Here is a 15,182-nt window from a genome sequence, read left to right as displayed (position 1 = left end):
TAAAGAGCAGTTAATTCTGCTGTTAAGCACATTTAGAGCATTTTCTTAAAGAAGGAAAATATGTTAAATTTTTTTTCATGAAATAAGCATAATCTACAATGGAAATAAGGGCCACTCACCTATACACTTGAAAATGGTAAATTTCAGTCAGGCGTAGTGGCACACACCTATAATTCCAGCGCTTGGGAGGCTGAGGCAAGGAGGATCACTGTGAGTTCAAGGCCAGTGTGGACTGCATAGTGAGTTCAAGGCCAGCCTGAGCTGCATAGGGAGACCCTGTCTAAAATTTTAAAAAAGGTAAATTTATGTTATATGCACCTTACTACAATTTTTTAAAACCTTAAGTTTACACCAAAAAAAGCAAACTATATTACATTCACACTTACAAACATTTAGAAATAGCTTTGCGCAGTGGCAGTATCGTAGCCAATGAGGTTTATCCGAGGCGCGATTATTGCTAATTGAAACAAACATTTAGAAATAATACAGCAAAATATTGAACAGATAATATGCTATGACTGAGTGGGTTTTCAAGGATGCAAGGATGGTTCAATATTAAGAAAGCTGTTAAGGCAACACATTAGCAGATAGAAGAATACTAACATGTATCTTCTCAAAAACAAGAAAAATACCCACTAAAACTGGCATCAGTGGTTGCTTCCCTAGCACTCAGTGTTTTCATATCAGCCAAAAGCAAGAATCATACTTAGTGGAGGAAAACAGCATTCTCACTAAAACAGGAGCAATATCAGAGGCCTGCTGTCATTATCAGCCACACAGTTAGACAGGAGAAAGAAAGGCATAGAGCTATTAGTATTTGCGAGTGATAGGACTTCATACCTAAGAAACTCAGTGGGATCAATGAAATTCCAAGAAAACTTACTAAGGTGGAAGATTTAAAATTAATATATAGAAATCAAAAGTAACAACCAAGTAGAAGATGGAAAGATCACCCCATTTATAGTAGAGTCATAAATCTAAGAATAATCTTAACCTGAGACATGAAAAAGTTTACCATGAAGTAAACTTTAAAACATTCCTGAAGGACACAAAAATCAACTTGAACAAATAAAAACATTCTCTGTTCTTTTACAGAAAGATTCAATGTCATCAATATGTCACCGTTCTCTAGGTTAATTTATAACTTCAATATAATCCAAATAAAATTACCAGCAGGGTTTTTTTCTGGAACTAGGCAAACCTGTTCTAAGTTTGAAGTAGAGAAATAAATAAGATGCAGGTAAATTCTGAATAGGAAAAATAAGGATGGAGAACTAGTCCTATCAGATATCAAGTTAACCATGAAGACAATAATAAAGAACAGTGTGGAATATGATACTGGGTCACAAACAGACACATAGAGACCAAATGTGCGCCAGAGACAGACCTAAATACACCTGAGATTTTAGATCACATCTTGTGTGCGTGGAGCAGTGAGACCAGACTCTTTAATTTGTGGTGTTAGAGTAACTAGGAAGCTGCTTTAGTTGGGATCTTGAATGTCCCACTAGAGTGCATATATTAAAGGTTTGGTCCCCCAGTGACATTATTGGGAGGGGTTCAAATCTTTAAGGGGTAGGATCTCAGAGGAGGCCTTACAGCATTGAGGGTGTGCCCTTGAAGGAGATAGTGGTACCTTGGCCCCTCCTCTTCCTCTTCCAGTTGTGCTTTGCTCCACTATGTGTTGTCACCATGATATGCTACCTTGCCACTGGTCCAGAGGCAGTGGGACTAAATGACCATGGACTGAAACCACGAGCCAAAATAAGCCTTTCCTCCTTACACATTGATTATATCTGGTATTTTGTCACCGTAATGACTAGCTAACAGAGGCTCATTGCACACCTTGAGATCTGGAATTAACATTAATGATATTAAATATAAAGAATAAAACCATCAAAGCACTAGAAGAAACCTAGGCAAATTTTGCTAAACCCTGAAGTAATGAAAGCCTTTTAAACTGTGACTCAAAATCTAGAAGTCTTTGAAAAATAATAAACCTGACTGCATACAAATAAAACAAAAATTCCAAGTGAAAAAATATTTAAAACTATATTACAAGCCAGGCATGGTGGCGCACACCTGCAATCCAAGCTCTCAGAAGGCTGAGGCAGGAAGATTTCTGTGAGTTAAAGGCCAGCCTAAACTGAATAGTGAAACCCTGTCTCAAAAAGACAAACAAAATCTGTATTACAGATAAAAGAGTGGCTTGCCTGATACACAAAGAGCTCCTAGAAACCAAGAAAAAAACATCAGTAGTCCAATAGAGAAATGGTCACAGGACATGAGCCAACAAGAGTTCATAGAAAAATAAGCACATACAGCTAATTATATTAAAATGCTTTATCTTTTTCATAGTAAATATAAAGTAAAGCTGCACTTGAAGTACCATTTTTTTCTTATCAAATTGGCAAAAGTTCAGACATTTACAACATTAGGTATGTTATAAAAGCATCAAGGGGTAACTACTAGTGCCTTTATTTTTTTTTTTTTTTTTTAAAGAATAAAAGAAAGATAACATAATAATAGGGGGCACTTAGCAAATTACAGACAAAATGGTAGGAAATTATCAATGGTTATCGTTTTACATATTATTGTCTACAAAATAGTTTCTCAGGAAAACAAATAGACAAATAATAGTGAGTTACAGACAAAAGAGGTAGGAGATTATCAAGAGTTGTTGTACTATACTTTGGTATCTTCAAAGTGGCTTCTAAAGAAAATAAATAGAGCTATACATGAGTGACCTATTGAAAAATCATTAACTATTCTCAATGGTTGTTGTAGGAAACACATAATAATAAACATACATCCATTTATGAAATAGGATAGGAACATTATAGTGCCTTTATCTTTGATCTAGCAGTCTGCCTTCTGGTAATCCACACTACAGCTTTACCTGCCTATATAGGAAATAATTTGCATAGAAGTTTGTGCATTCCAGTATCACTTGTAATTATAAAAAATATAGTTTGACTGAAGGGTCCAGGTATCCATAGGAGACTGGTTAAATCAACACCAGCCTGCAGGCACTGGACAAAGAGCAAGGAAGCTCATGTGAGTAGACATGGCACCTTCTCCAGGATGGATGCACTTTTCAGCTAAGAAAAGCAAGGTCACATCTATCAGATCATCACATTATAACCCTTAAATATGTATAATTATTATGTATTGATTAAAAATTTTAGAAAAAAGAAAAAGAAGGAACAGAATCACCAGACATAGTAGGTGTTTTCATTTAAGAAAAGGATGGCTGCGTGTATATACTCACACTTAACGTTTCTGTAAGGAAAAACCGTCAGAGGAGTAAGTAAGAAATGAATTCTAATCACATACAACAGCAGAGAGGGAGAGAAGAAATGAAAGTATAAGCATCTGTGTTGTTTTTAATGCCTCACATGGCAAGTTGTGCTCAGGGTTTAAGGCATAAGGAAAGGCATGCGTATTCAACTTCCCAGTAGATACTCTGCTGAATTTGTGAGGAACAGTGAGCTCTTGTGACCCATAAACAGAATCCCTACGTGGGTATTATATTTTCAGGCACTACTAGTGTGAAAGAGCTGGGTATGTAAACACCCCATGTGTCCTCCGTCTGTCTTCATATGGGCTCCCTGGCAGCACCCTACTGCGCGATGCTAATCACCCACCAAGGGCTCACTGTGGGGCACTCTTCTCTCATTGGAAACTTCTTTACCTTTTGTGCACTGCAGTCCTTTCTCATGACAAGGCAAAAGCTCCCAGGGGTTCAGGCCCTGGTCCTGTGTCCCTGGGGCTGTCTATGTGGTTCATCTCTTACTGTCCACTTAGCATGGTGGCCTGTTTTTGTACCAGTCCTGTATTCCTGCTTCCTGATAAAATAGACTTCGCCTTCTGTAATAGGATGTGAAGGTAGGGTCTCTCCTCACACATTTTGCCCGAATATTCAAAAATAAGAACCCATACTGGCTCACAGACCTGCCCCTGCAGAAGGAAGTGGAGTGTCAGGACTTCTGCTCTGCTCCCTTGGATGTGTTTGCATAGTACATCTGTAGTTGCTGCAGCCACAAATCATATGCTTGCATCTTTCTTCTTTCTGCTTGCTTTGCTTCTTTTCCTCCCCTTCATTTTCTGTGTTCTAAGTCCCTTATATCCTGACACACAAATGACTCGAGTCAGACTGGTTTTCATTGCAGTGGAGGAGGGGCAGCCAAGAAAACCATTTCATTTTCTTGCTTTTCTCTCTCTCCCATCCCCTTCTTTGTGCTCTGGCCTTAATATGTCACATCTGTGCTTGATCTGAGGCAAGCAGCAACCACAACACAGTAAAGCCCTTGGGAAGCTTCTGCTTTGGCAGATTCTTGGCTGACATCTCCTGGCCTTTGTCGGAGCCCCCAGGTCTTTTCTCCACTGAGCCTGTGTTTTTCCCAAGTGTGTTACCTGTTGGTGGCTTTCCTCCCCTTGCATTTTGAAGTCTTGCTTTCCTTTCAGTATAATGAGGTCCTTAGCCTAAGCCATTCATAACTGGGGAGAGTGCATGGGATAGGGTATGGACTTGCAGGAGAGGCCCAAGCTCCAAGAGGTAAAAATCTGAGTGTTATAAACCAAGAAACAATGATACCTACTGAGCACTGAAAATGAAGGTAGGCTATGAAGAGGTGCCATTACCACTTATCAAAACAGATCTTTTAATAGATACCTAATAATTGCCAGACTCCTAGTTTAATGACATAATAAGTTATCACTTTAGATATTCTGAGTTAGGAGACTCAGATTCAGCATTATATGGTATGAATTAATGACACTTTACTCTTTGATGAGACAGGTCTAAGGCGCTTCCCTTGAATGTGTGGGCTTTGATTTGACTGTCAAACCCCTGGTTTGAAAACAAAGAAAGGTGACTTTATTCCCAGAAGGCACTCCCACTGCTGGTTCAACATCCGCTTTGCTGGCCCTAGGGGCTGAGTCTTTCTGGAGAAGACTGGTCTATGCCTTAGTTTGTCAATAGCCTCAATTAAGGCAAGGAACCTCTGAAGTCTGTTTCTTGAAATCTGATAGGCTTAACTGGCTTCCACAGCTGGGGTTAGAAGGCTACAACCTGATCCCAGTGTCCTCTCTCCATCTTGTTCTAATTCCCATTTCAACAGAGCAAGGCCCTGTGTTATCAGTTTATTGATGTAAGGAGGGAGCTTCTCTTTATAAGCGCACCCCTGAGGAATGGGCCCAGCCACTGTGGCACCTCTGCTCTTGCAAGCATGTATCACCATGTATGGCAACAATGAGTCAGGTGTGGTTATGCAGTCTCTCCAGGAACAAGCCAGTGCTCTCTGTGTGTGGCCCCAAAACTGTGATGCACAGCAGCCACACATAGTGTCGCCACCAGGACAGGGTGATTTGAGGAACTGGAAAGAGTTGAATACCTGGAGGCTTCTTTGACACATTACACCTCCCACCCTAGAGCTCTCCCTGTGGTTGGGGACTTAGCCTCTAGAGGATGCCTGTGAAATATAACTTAATGATTCCTAAGAGTTGTATTCACACAGATGACTGTTTTCAAGTATTTTGTAAGGCCAAATCCTCTGTAAGACTTCAGTAGGGGCCCCGGGCTGTGGAAATAGGGGTGGTGTTGAGTGGTACTTAAAGCTGAGCCTGGGCCGGGGATATAGCTCAGTGGCACAAGTGCCTGCCTGGCAAGTGCAAGGTCCTGAGTTTGATTCCCAGTACCAAAAAAAAAGCTGAACCTGGGGTTGGGTTTGGGGTTGGCCCTGGCAGAGGCTGTGGGCTAAGTGCAGCTCCCACACCAGCCAGCCCACAGCCAGGAAATCAGAAGGTGTTTTTAGGAAATATTATGGAGCACTTTATTTCTGAGCATATTTAAGATCCTGGCCCTTTTTTCTCAGCCCAGGAAGTATGTCTGTGAACAACAGCCTGAGCAGTTTTCTCAAATGCAAACCAAACTTGAGAAATAATGGGATGAAACCCCCACCTACTTGTTTGTTCATACTTCACAAGAAGCCTCAGGCCAGGCATGGTGGCACACCCCTGTAATCCCAGCATGCGGGAGGCTGAGGCAGGAGGATCCTTGTGAGTTTGAGACCAGCCTGGGCTACAGAGTGAGGTCAAGGCCAGCCTGAACTGATAGCGAGACCCTGTCTCAAAAAGACCAAAAAAAAAAGAAGCCTCAAAAGCCCCTGCAGGCATCCAACCTTATGGCTGTTCCCTGTATCTCCTTTCTCCCTCCAGTCATGCCAAGCTGACCTCGTGAAGGACAACGGTCACAAGTACTTCCTCTCCGTCTTAGCAGACCCATACATGCCAGTAAGGACCAAATTTCATTTTTCTTTGGGTGGGCCCAGGATCAGAGACAGTGTCCTCTGTGTCTGCTTGCACACGACGCTTTGCAGTTCCACTGACAAGAGGCAAGGTGGCCCCTAATTCCTCGCTTAGTGGAGAGGGTCTCCACAGAGGAATGCCAGGTTGGGGACTCAGACATGGGGCAGGGGTCGCGGGGGCTGCTCCTTTGTCCATGCCATACTCTGCTGCACACCATGCCCCTACATAACTGGCTTTAGTTCACCTGTGTGCCCAGACTGGGTGAGCTTGGTTTGCATCCATCAGCTTTCACTGCACACCTCTGCCTTGCAGTGACATCTCTCCCTCACTGAACTAGATGGACAAATAAGCACATGTACACCCATGGTACAGTAACTTCCGTGCCTCCAAAGGCCCTGGAACTTGACAAATCCAACAGGAAAAAAGAGGGGAAGGATGAAGGAAAGAATAGATCATTTGAGAGCTTAAGTTTTAAATGATTTTTATTTTATTAAATTGTTCAAAAATTAGATGAAATGAGCCATAAATAGCTTATATACTACCTTCTTATAATGCTTTGTAGTTAATTTCTTTATTCTGTAAATCTAGCTCCTTCCATCATGAGAACAAAATAGATGTCCTAAATAATTTATTAATATAACAATATTACCATAATATTTAAGTATAGCAGCACATTTATACAGGTTTAGGTGACTTTAGTTATAGCAAGAACTTTTATATGTAATTTTACCCTCTAGTTGTTTTTCTAAACTAAAGATAAGAAAAACAGCAGTGGGCTGGGGATATAGCTCAGTGGAACAGCACCTGCCTGGCAAGCGCAAGGTCCTGAGTTTGATTCCCAGTACCAAAAAAAAGAAAGAAAAACACCAGCCACAGGATAAACAGTACTGGTATATGAAAGATAAATAATACTTGTGTGCTTCACTTAGGTGATATTCTTAAATACTATCATAGGCAATGTAATATACTTTATATGAGTTTTCGAAATAACCACTTCCCCGTTCTCCAGGGTAAGTAAGAATACTCTACAAATCAAACAAGAGATAATGAGCACTAAACTGCAATTTGCAGCAAAACAATGAGCTCAGCTGACATGAAGAAGACCCACTTTAACTACTCCAACTGGAGGACAGAGCTAAATCTGAAAGAAAGAAAAGGGAATTCTCGAATGCTGGAGACTGAGAGTGATCCACAGAGAGCCGTGGTAGGCAGCAGAGGCACTCCTGTGGCAACTCCTAGCATGGCGCTCACTGTGCAGACCTTCAGCCTTCAAGGGATGCGAGGCCCAGCGCAGGCAGTGCTGCTGAGTGACAGCCTTGCTCACACCAGGAGCCTGCAAGTCGTGCTCTGACCCTCATAAAAGGGGACAAGCAGCATGACTGTTTGTCTGTGCTTGGTGGAAAAGAAAAGGGCCGTGAGGAGAAGCTGAAACTTCAAACCTGTTCTGCTCACAGTGCAAGCTCTGAGTTTCCTCTGCCCACAAATGTTAGAGTCACAGCAAGAGATCATCGTGAAAAAAAAAAAAAAAATTCGAAATCTCCCGGGATAACACAGGACCCAAACTCGAAGCTTTCCTACAGACGCAGGCAGGGGTAGGCAGAGTGAGGTGCTCCCACAGGATGGAAATGCCGAGACAGAGCAGGACTGGCACCCAGAGCAGAGCTCGCAGGGCCCCAGGCAAAGGGGGACTAGCATGAATGAGCATGCTCAGAACAACTGAGTAAGACAGTTTAACTATGCCAAACATTAAGCCCTGTGTTCTCCTGAAATAGTCTTATATCTTCATTAGACCTCAGAGTATTTTGTGTTTATTACTCATCCTCAAAAATAACAGATTTTTAAAAAATAGGTAGAACAAAAAAAAAAAAAAAAATTGAACCTGTCATGGAAGAAGAGACAGTGTCATCATTTGAAAACTCAGCAGATGAACTAACAGCAGAAGAGATGTGCAGTAAGAGAGTCAGAGAAGGTGCCTTCTGGGGCCTGAAAGGGTGAGGGATATAGTGAAAAAGTTCACTGTCATTAACATCATTCAGAAAGGCAGAGAAGCAGCTTTCAAACAGATGATGACTGAGAACTTTCCACATTGGAAGGAAGAAATGAGTGTTGGGATTTTAAAAGCACAGTGAATCCCTAAGAAGTAAAATGAAAACAAATCCATATGGGCACATCATAATGAAAGTGATAACTATCAAAGGCTCATACTATGAAAGCAACCAGGGCACACAGGAAGGTTACCTGCAAGGGCTAAATAGCACCTCACAAGTAGTACAGTCTCACCACAACACCAACCCAGATGATGGTAGGGTAACCTTTGCAGTGCTAAAGAGGTGACTGCGCGATGCACTTCCCTACCCAGCTGTGCTGCCCTGGAGAGGGTAAGAAAGGTAAAGCACTGTTAAGAAGTCAAAAGTAGGCTGATTTCCAAATGGGTATGGCAGAGAAGAAGAAAAATTGATCAATCCAATAGAAGCCCAGAAAAGAGGAAAAAAAAGTTAAAATGTTACTTTCATTCATTTTGCTGCCATTGTGCTTGAGCAGGAAAAAATAAGCTTACATAGAAAACAGAGGTCAGCCCTTCATACCAGTGAACCCCCCAATGGCCTTCTAATGAAGGGCTCAAGCTAGCCTTGGCCCATGCTGTGGCATTAGCCATCAAGAGAGCAGTCAGTCCTTTAAAAATGCTGCTCTTTTTTGTGGAGTCAAATCAGACAACAAAAAGGCTGGCTCTTGTTACTTTAGTTAGGTGTCTAGCTTCTCCTAAAGACTCCGAAAGACAACATCACTCTGCTCAGGGAACCATTCATCTCTGCTGTGGGAAAACACAGCCATGGCTGGTTCTTGTTTTGCAGGCTGAACACAGAACCATGACCGCTTTCATTCTCGCAGTGATTGTCAACAGCTATACCACAGGGCAGGTGAGTGCCACAGCAGCTGCAGCCACCCTGAGCCACCCACCCCCCTGGCATTGCCGGGGAGCAGAGGTACAGCCCAAACCCCCATGTTTACAGAGAGGACCATTGTCCTGGTGGTCTGATGACCAGTCACCTCAGAAAGTAGGGCCACCAAAGCATATCAGCAGCTGATGATAGCACAGGAGAGCTATCAAGGTAAAATGGAATCACTGGGGTTTCAAATAAGGAAAGTTGAACAAATCTTGCAATATGATTAAGCAAGGCTTCCCTAAGAAACCACAGTAGTTGCGACCCTAGCCAGTTCCCTTCTTCTAGGCCCTGGGTCCCAGGGCAGAGGACCACTTGTTGTCATGCTGCCCTATCCAGGAAGCCTGCCTCCAGGGGAACCTGATCGCCATCTGCCTGGAGCAGCTCAGTGACCCACACCCCCTGCTGCGCCAGTGGGTGGCCATCTGTCTGGGGAGGATATGGCAGAACTTCGACTCAGCTCGATGGTGCGGGGTAAGGGACAGCGCCCATGAAAAGCTCTACAGCCTCCTCTCCGACCCCATCCCCGAGGTGAGTCATCCTCACAGGGGTGGTTTCAGGCTGGGTCTGGGTGGCAGGTCTGCAGGTCCCACTGGGATACTGTTCATGAAAAAGGTCCCAGGAACAGCACACAGAGCCTCACTCAAACCCAGCATAATTTTACATCTAGAAAGTTCAGGGCTGCACACAGTTCATAGGAATAAGACATAGGGACCTCATGCTTAATGACTTCTCAGGCTGCAGATAGTGGGCAGTGTCTACCCCTGCAGGCCAGGGTACAAGCTTCCAATCCTGTGCAGGGGTTAGGTGGGCTCCTCTGCCAGCTGATAGCGGGGCAGTCTGGCCCCAGGACCCTCATCCACCTCCTCGTCCACTAGGGTAGCTCGGAGAGACTCTGAGGTCCCCTACCCCAGGTGAAGCTGAACCCTGGAACCTGTACTCCCTCTACTTTCCCTCTTAGTCAGCTTCTAGGTGCCAGCAACACTGCAGGCCATTTGCCCTCACTGCCCTCTAGGCACCAGGACACAGTAAGGCCCTCTAAAAGGGAGGGGTCCTCACGCAAGTATTTCCTCAGGGAAATAGAGTTACTTACTTTACAGTTTGTTCTCAAAAGGGCAGAATGCATCAACCAAAAATACAGAAGCCAGGCATGGTGGTACACACCTGTAATCCTAGCACTCAGGAGACAGAGGCAGGAGGACTGCTGCAAGTTTGAGGCCAGCCTGGGCTACAAAGTGAGTTCAAGGCCAGCCTGAAATGCATAGTGAGACCCTGTCTCAAAAAGACAAAAAAAATAAAAACAGAACATGACATTACACTGAAGAAGTCAGTTGCAGAGGAGGAACTAGAGGTAGTTAGGACATAAACAAGATGTCTCCTCAAGAACTAAGGCCAGCAAAGAAATAGCCCATAATGCCTATTTACCCAAAGTAGCCACAGAGTTGATCTGAGCATCCTCACAGCCAAAGAAAGCAGAGACAGTGTCGCTGAGATAATTGAGGGTTGATCAGAGAAAATGAACTGTCCTCAGCCTGAGGCCCAGCAGGACAGCCTGGCTAGGCCCGGCCCTGCAGCATGGGCCAGGCCCTGTCACATTTGCTGCACAGCATACCACAGGTCCGCTTCCTCTTCCTCCTCCTCACCTCAGCTACATGTGGAGTCCAAGCAAATGAGAAACCAGTTTTTCTAAACCATGTAAACATGGGGCAGAGTGAAAACTGGGATTTGAAATGAAAAGAACAAACATGGCTCTGAAAAAGGAGATACCATTTGGAAAGTGCTTAAGAAATCTGCCAGGCTCAGAAGAGCTGGCCGGAAATTGTATCTGCCTACCTTAGGACAGAGGGCTGGGGCAGAGCTCACTGGGATCCGATTTGTGTTTTCATTGAGAACCAGGCTCATAGTTGGATGCCACAGATAGGGAGTTATAGAAGAAATGATTAGTTAGGCCTGCTTAGCAAGAAAATGGAAGTTTTCCTGTGTTTCAGCATACACCTCCTGTGACATTCTCACAGCTTCCTCACCCTTGCCAAATGGTGACTAGTAACATAGACAGCCTCTCAGGGTGAACCTGGGCTCTTTGGTCATTAAACTTCTCTGGTACCCATTAGTATTAATGATATAGCTGGGCCAGCTGTTGAATGTTGGAGTAGCACCATACATCATGGTCCTGTGCTCTTGTGAAGGAAACAGGTGACCATAGCTTCAGAAGTATACTTCAGAGTTAGGGGAACTGGGAACACAGAGGTCTCATAGGGTGCTAGCAGAGGCTTAAGGAATGGCTGAGGTTGGGCTCCTCTATGGGTAGCAGGGAGCCTCAGGGCACAGGGCCAGGAGAGGTTGACCTTGCTCATGGGCAGTATGGACCTTGGCCTCACAGGGAGAGGTGGACAGAGAGCCTGTGATGACACACAGATTGACTAGGGAGAGGTGGACAAGCTCTGAGTCTTCAAACAGGGTTTTCTGGAACACAGAACCCTATGCTCTGCCTGCTGCCATGCTCACCCATGCTATTCATAATGGTGCTAGTGGTCTAGGCTCTTGCCTGTCCCCAAGTTGGTGAAATACACAATGCTTTGTCACTCCTCTCCTGAGTGTTTCAGGTCTTGCCCCTTGTTGAGAGAATAGGTGTGTGTCACCAACAGTGTGTGGACAGTTCTGTAAGGCATGATACCCCCGCCTCCAGGCCTTCTTCTTAAGGTATGATGGCCTGATTCTCTCCTCTTCCCATGCTCTGCTCCTTTATCAGGCTCAGAGCCACCTGTGGGGTTCATGTATGGAACTAAAGGAGCATGAGGTGCATGGGCTCAGTAGCAGCCACCCTGGACTTGCACAAGGGTGCTGGTTCCAAGTACTCTTGCCACCTCCTGTGTGCAGTGGGAAGCTCAGGGCCTAAAGCCTACTGTTCATGCCATGGCTGTCAGGGTGACAGATGGGGGTTGAGGGCCACCAGATTTCACATCCTAAATCACTGTGACTCTGAATCCATCCAAGTGTGTGTGCTCACTGACTGTTCCACAGGGCAAAGTCTTAGTACCATTTATTGAAATTCTCAGATTCTTGTATATTATTTCATTGAATCTTCCCACAGCCTCATGCAGGATATGTTGTGGTGTTCCTGTTAGAGATAAGGAAATGGAAGTTCCACAAGGCTGACTTCTCCCCCTGTCCCCAACTCCAAGATCACACAACATTGAAGGCAGGAGCTGACCACAGTCCCCAGACATCATGGCCAGCTAGGTGTCACTCACCTCACTCCCTCTCAGTCTCCAGGCCTCCTCTGTGATGGTCTCTGTCTCCAAGGCCCATGCCTTCACCACTTCCCTCTTCCTCCTTTTCATGACTAGCCCAACCTTCTCCCCAGAGTTCCGGTCTTTCAGCTACAAATCCCATGGTACCTGGCTGGTCCGTCGATTCCAGAAGAAACAGTTCCTGCCTCAGCTCCCTGACTCTCACTGGGGCCTTGATGATGCCTGCTTTGGTTTCCCCAGGCTCCCTCCCCTATTTCTGCTCCATAAATACAAGTATAGCTCTGGGCTTAGAGTGCTATTCAATAGTACTTGTGGAATTGAGTTGAGCTGTGCTTATCTGAATGAATTGGATTAACTTGTAGGCAGTCTCATTAGAAATGCAGACAGTAGACACCCCAGCCTTGGGCATGTCTGTGACTCTCTGTCCTCTTATCTTGCAGGTCCGCTGTGCAGCCGTCTTTGCACTTGGCACATTTGTGGGCAACTCTGCTGAAAGAACAGACCATTCTACCACCATTGACCACAATGTAGCCATGATGCTGGCACAGCTGATCAATGACGGGAGCCCCATGGTCCGGAAGGTATATGGCTGTGGCTCTTGAGGCAACTGTAAGGCACCTTGCACCACCAGGGTCAAGCCAGCACTGCTCTGTCTGGGGCAGGAAGGACTCACTTTCTCTCTGTGTGCAACATGTGAATGCAGGTCATTAAGTGCAGATTTCTCGAGTGTATTTCTTCACCAGACACTCATGTATCTGCTTCATCCGAAAGTGCTTAGCAAACTGTGCTTCCTGTAGCTTGTACGACTGGCCCTTTCCTGCCCAGGGCACATGCAGATGTCATCACACTGCAAAACAGCAGTGGGCCCCACAGATGACAGCAGGTTTGTGTAGTGTTTGCCATGCCTTGTCTTTGCCAGTGACTGCATAAAGCAGTTTTATAGACTTAAAAATTCTTATCCATTTAGACATAGAAATATCATGGATTATTGTCCATGGTTTCAACCTTTATAAAAAGCTGATTTCACACAGCGTTCATTTTCTCCCAGCTAGAAGAGAGTGTTGGGGAGAAACACTGGTTTTCTGGTGGTCTTATAACAAACCTGGAGGGTGCTCCTGAGCAGAGAATGTGTACTGGAGGTAGGGAAGCAAAACAGCCCACAGGTAACCACAGAGCTGTGTATTACCAGCTTCCTTCGCAGTGATTCTAAGCAGTTATATTTGGCTCCCCTCAGAGATGGGTCTCTCTCGAGTTAGGTGTGGCTCTAGGGTTGTCCATGTGGAGAGCAGGCCACAATACTGACTTGGGGGGGACACATCTGAGCACACTGCTTCACCCAGGTTCACAAAGAGGAGATGCATTGCATCTTGTGCCCTCGTCTGAAATCAACCTAGGTCCATATGCCAAATTTTCTGAGATCTTATAAATGATCAGTCAGGTCCCAGCAGCCCCTGCCCTAGGACTTTGGTGTCTTTGAGTTCTGTGGTTAGCTGCTTCTCTGGACCTGGCTTCCTTTATCCTGTGCTCAGTTATTCCCTGTCCCATGTCAGGTTGCCTTCAGTGGCCATCACTGAAAAATGTAGCATATCGGTACTTTTATTGGCTGTAAAAATTCTTTTTAAAGTAAGAAAAAGCTTTTTTTCTTCTTTCCAAAAACAATTTAAAAATAGAAAGGATGGTAATTGAAGTGCCGCCTCTGAGTGTCCAGTATTAGGAGAGTGGTCCCCAGCAGCCCACATGGGGTGCTGCCTGACAAGCCTTCCAGTGCAACCAAGCACCTTCACATGACCCTGTATGTACTTTCATGGCTACCTAAGTTTTGAACAATTTAATAAATTTTTTTTAAATGTTTCAAATTTAAACTTTCAAATGATCTACTCTTTTCCTGCTTGTAATTGCTCCTGTCCCTTTGAAGAGCACAGGTCCTGGACATTAGCACATTCAACAGTAGCTCACATCTCCACCATGGGCAGCTTGGTGTGCACTAGCCTTCAGGGCTGCATGCTACCTGTCCCTTATGGCGTCCAGATGTGACACCGTCAGCTGTGAGAGCAGCTGGGTCTCAGAGCTGATGCTGACCCAGGTGCAGTTATCTGTGCACCACTGGGAAGGGCCCTTTTCTGCTCTTGATCACTCCTTCTGCCTTCACACATGAGCTCTGCTCCTACTGGGCTCCAGAAGGAGCCTGCAGAGGTGGACAGTTAGCCTCAGCTTCTAGGAGCACAAAGCCTACTGATAGAGAGCCTTCATAGCATGTCAGTATAGCCTCCCAAAATGAGCAGACTCTTTCACTGGAAGTGAGCTGTACTCTGGACTTTCCCTTTTTTCTTTTTTTTTTTTTTTGTTTTGTTTTGTTTTGTTTTGTTTTGTTTTAAAGAAAATAGTACCCAAAAAAAAGAACAATAGCAAAATATAAACAAAACAATGCAAGGACATTGAAAATGATATGGGGTTTCAAACCAAATGATAGGGATTAACAATGGTTGTTATATTACATATTGTTACCTTCAGTGAAGTTGCTCAGATTACCAGATGTAAGAATAGAAGATTGATCAAATTATTAAAGGGAATAAGAAAATAATAATTTAAAAGAACATTAGAGACAATACATGTTCCACTGCTGTTTCACTAGACAGGATTGTAGGAATTTACCAATGGTTGTTATACTGCAAATTGTTGT

The 15,182-nt window shown here is 44.4% G+C and overlaps 1 protein-coding gene across 3 annotated transcripts in view; it reads left to right on the top strand.

Annotated features, from left to right (window-relative positions):
- Rptor (regulatory associated protein of MTOR, complex 1) overlaps nt 1-15,182 on the top strand; it is a 392,354-nt gene that overhangs the window by 308,913 nt on the left and 68,259 nt on the right. For all 3 annotated transcript variants that reach the window (XM_005407318.2, XM_005407317.2, XM_013506089.1), the window contains 4 exons: nt 6,220-6,294; nt 9,162-9,227; nt 9,591-9,782; nt 12,943-13,083. In XM_005407318.2, the coding sequence (XP_005407375.1) occupies nt 6,220-6,294; nt 9,162-9,227; nt 9,591-9,782; nt 12,943-13,083 (474 nt within the window). The remainder of the gene's footprint in view (nt 1-6,219; nt 6,295-9,161; nt 9,228-9,590; nt 9,783-12,942; nt 13,084-15,182) is intronic.

The sequence above is a fragment of the Chinchilla lanigera genome, unplaced genomic scaffold (genome assembly GCF_000276665.1).
Source record: "Chinchilla lanigera isolate Chin_1 unplaced genomic scaffold, ChiLan1.0 scaffold00105, whole genome shotgun sequence".
NCBI classification, from domain to species: domain Eukaryota; kingdom Metazoa; phylum Chordata; class Mammalia; order Rodentia; family Chinchillidae; genus Chinchilla; species Chinchilla lanigera.
The sequence above is the reverse complement of the archived record's forward strand: the minus strand, read 5'-3'. Positions and strand labels throughout refer to the sequence as shown.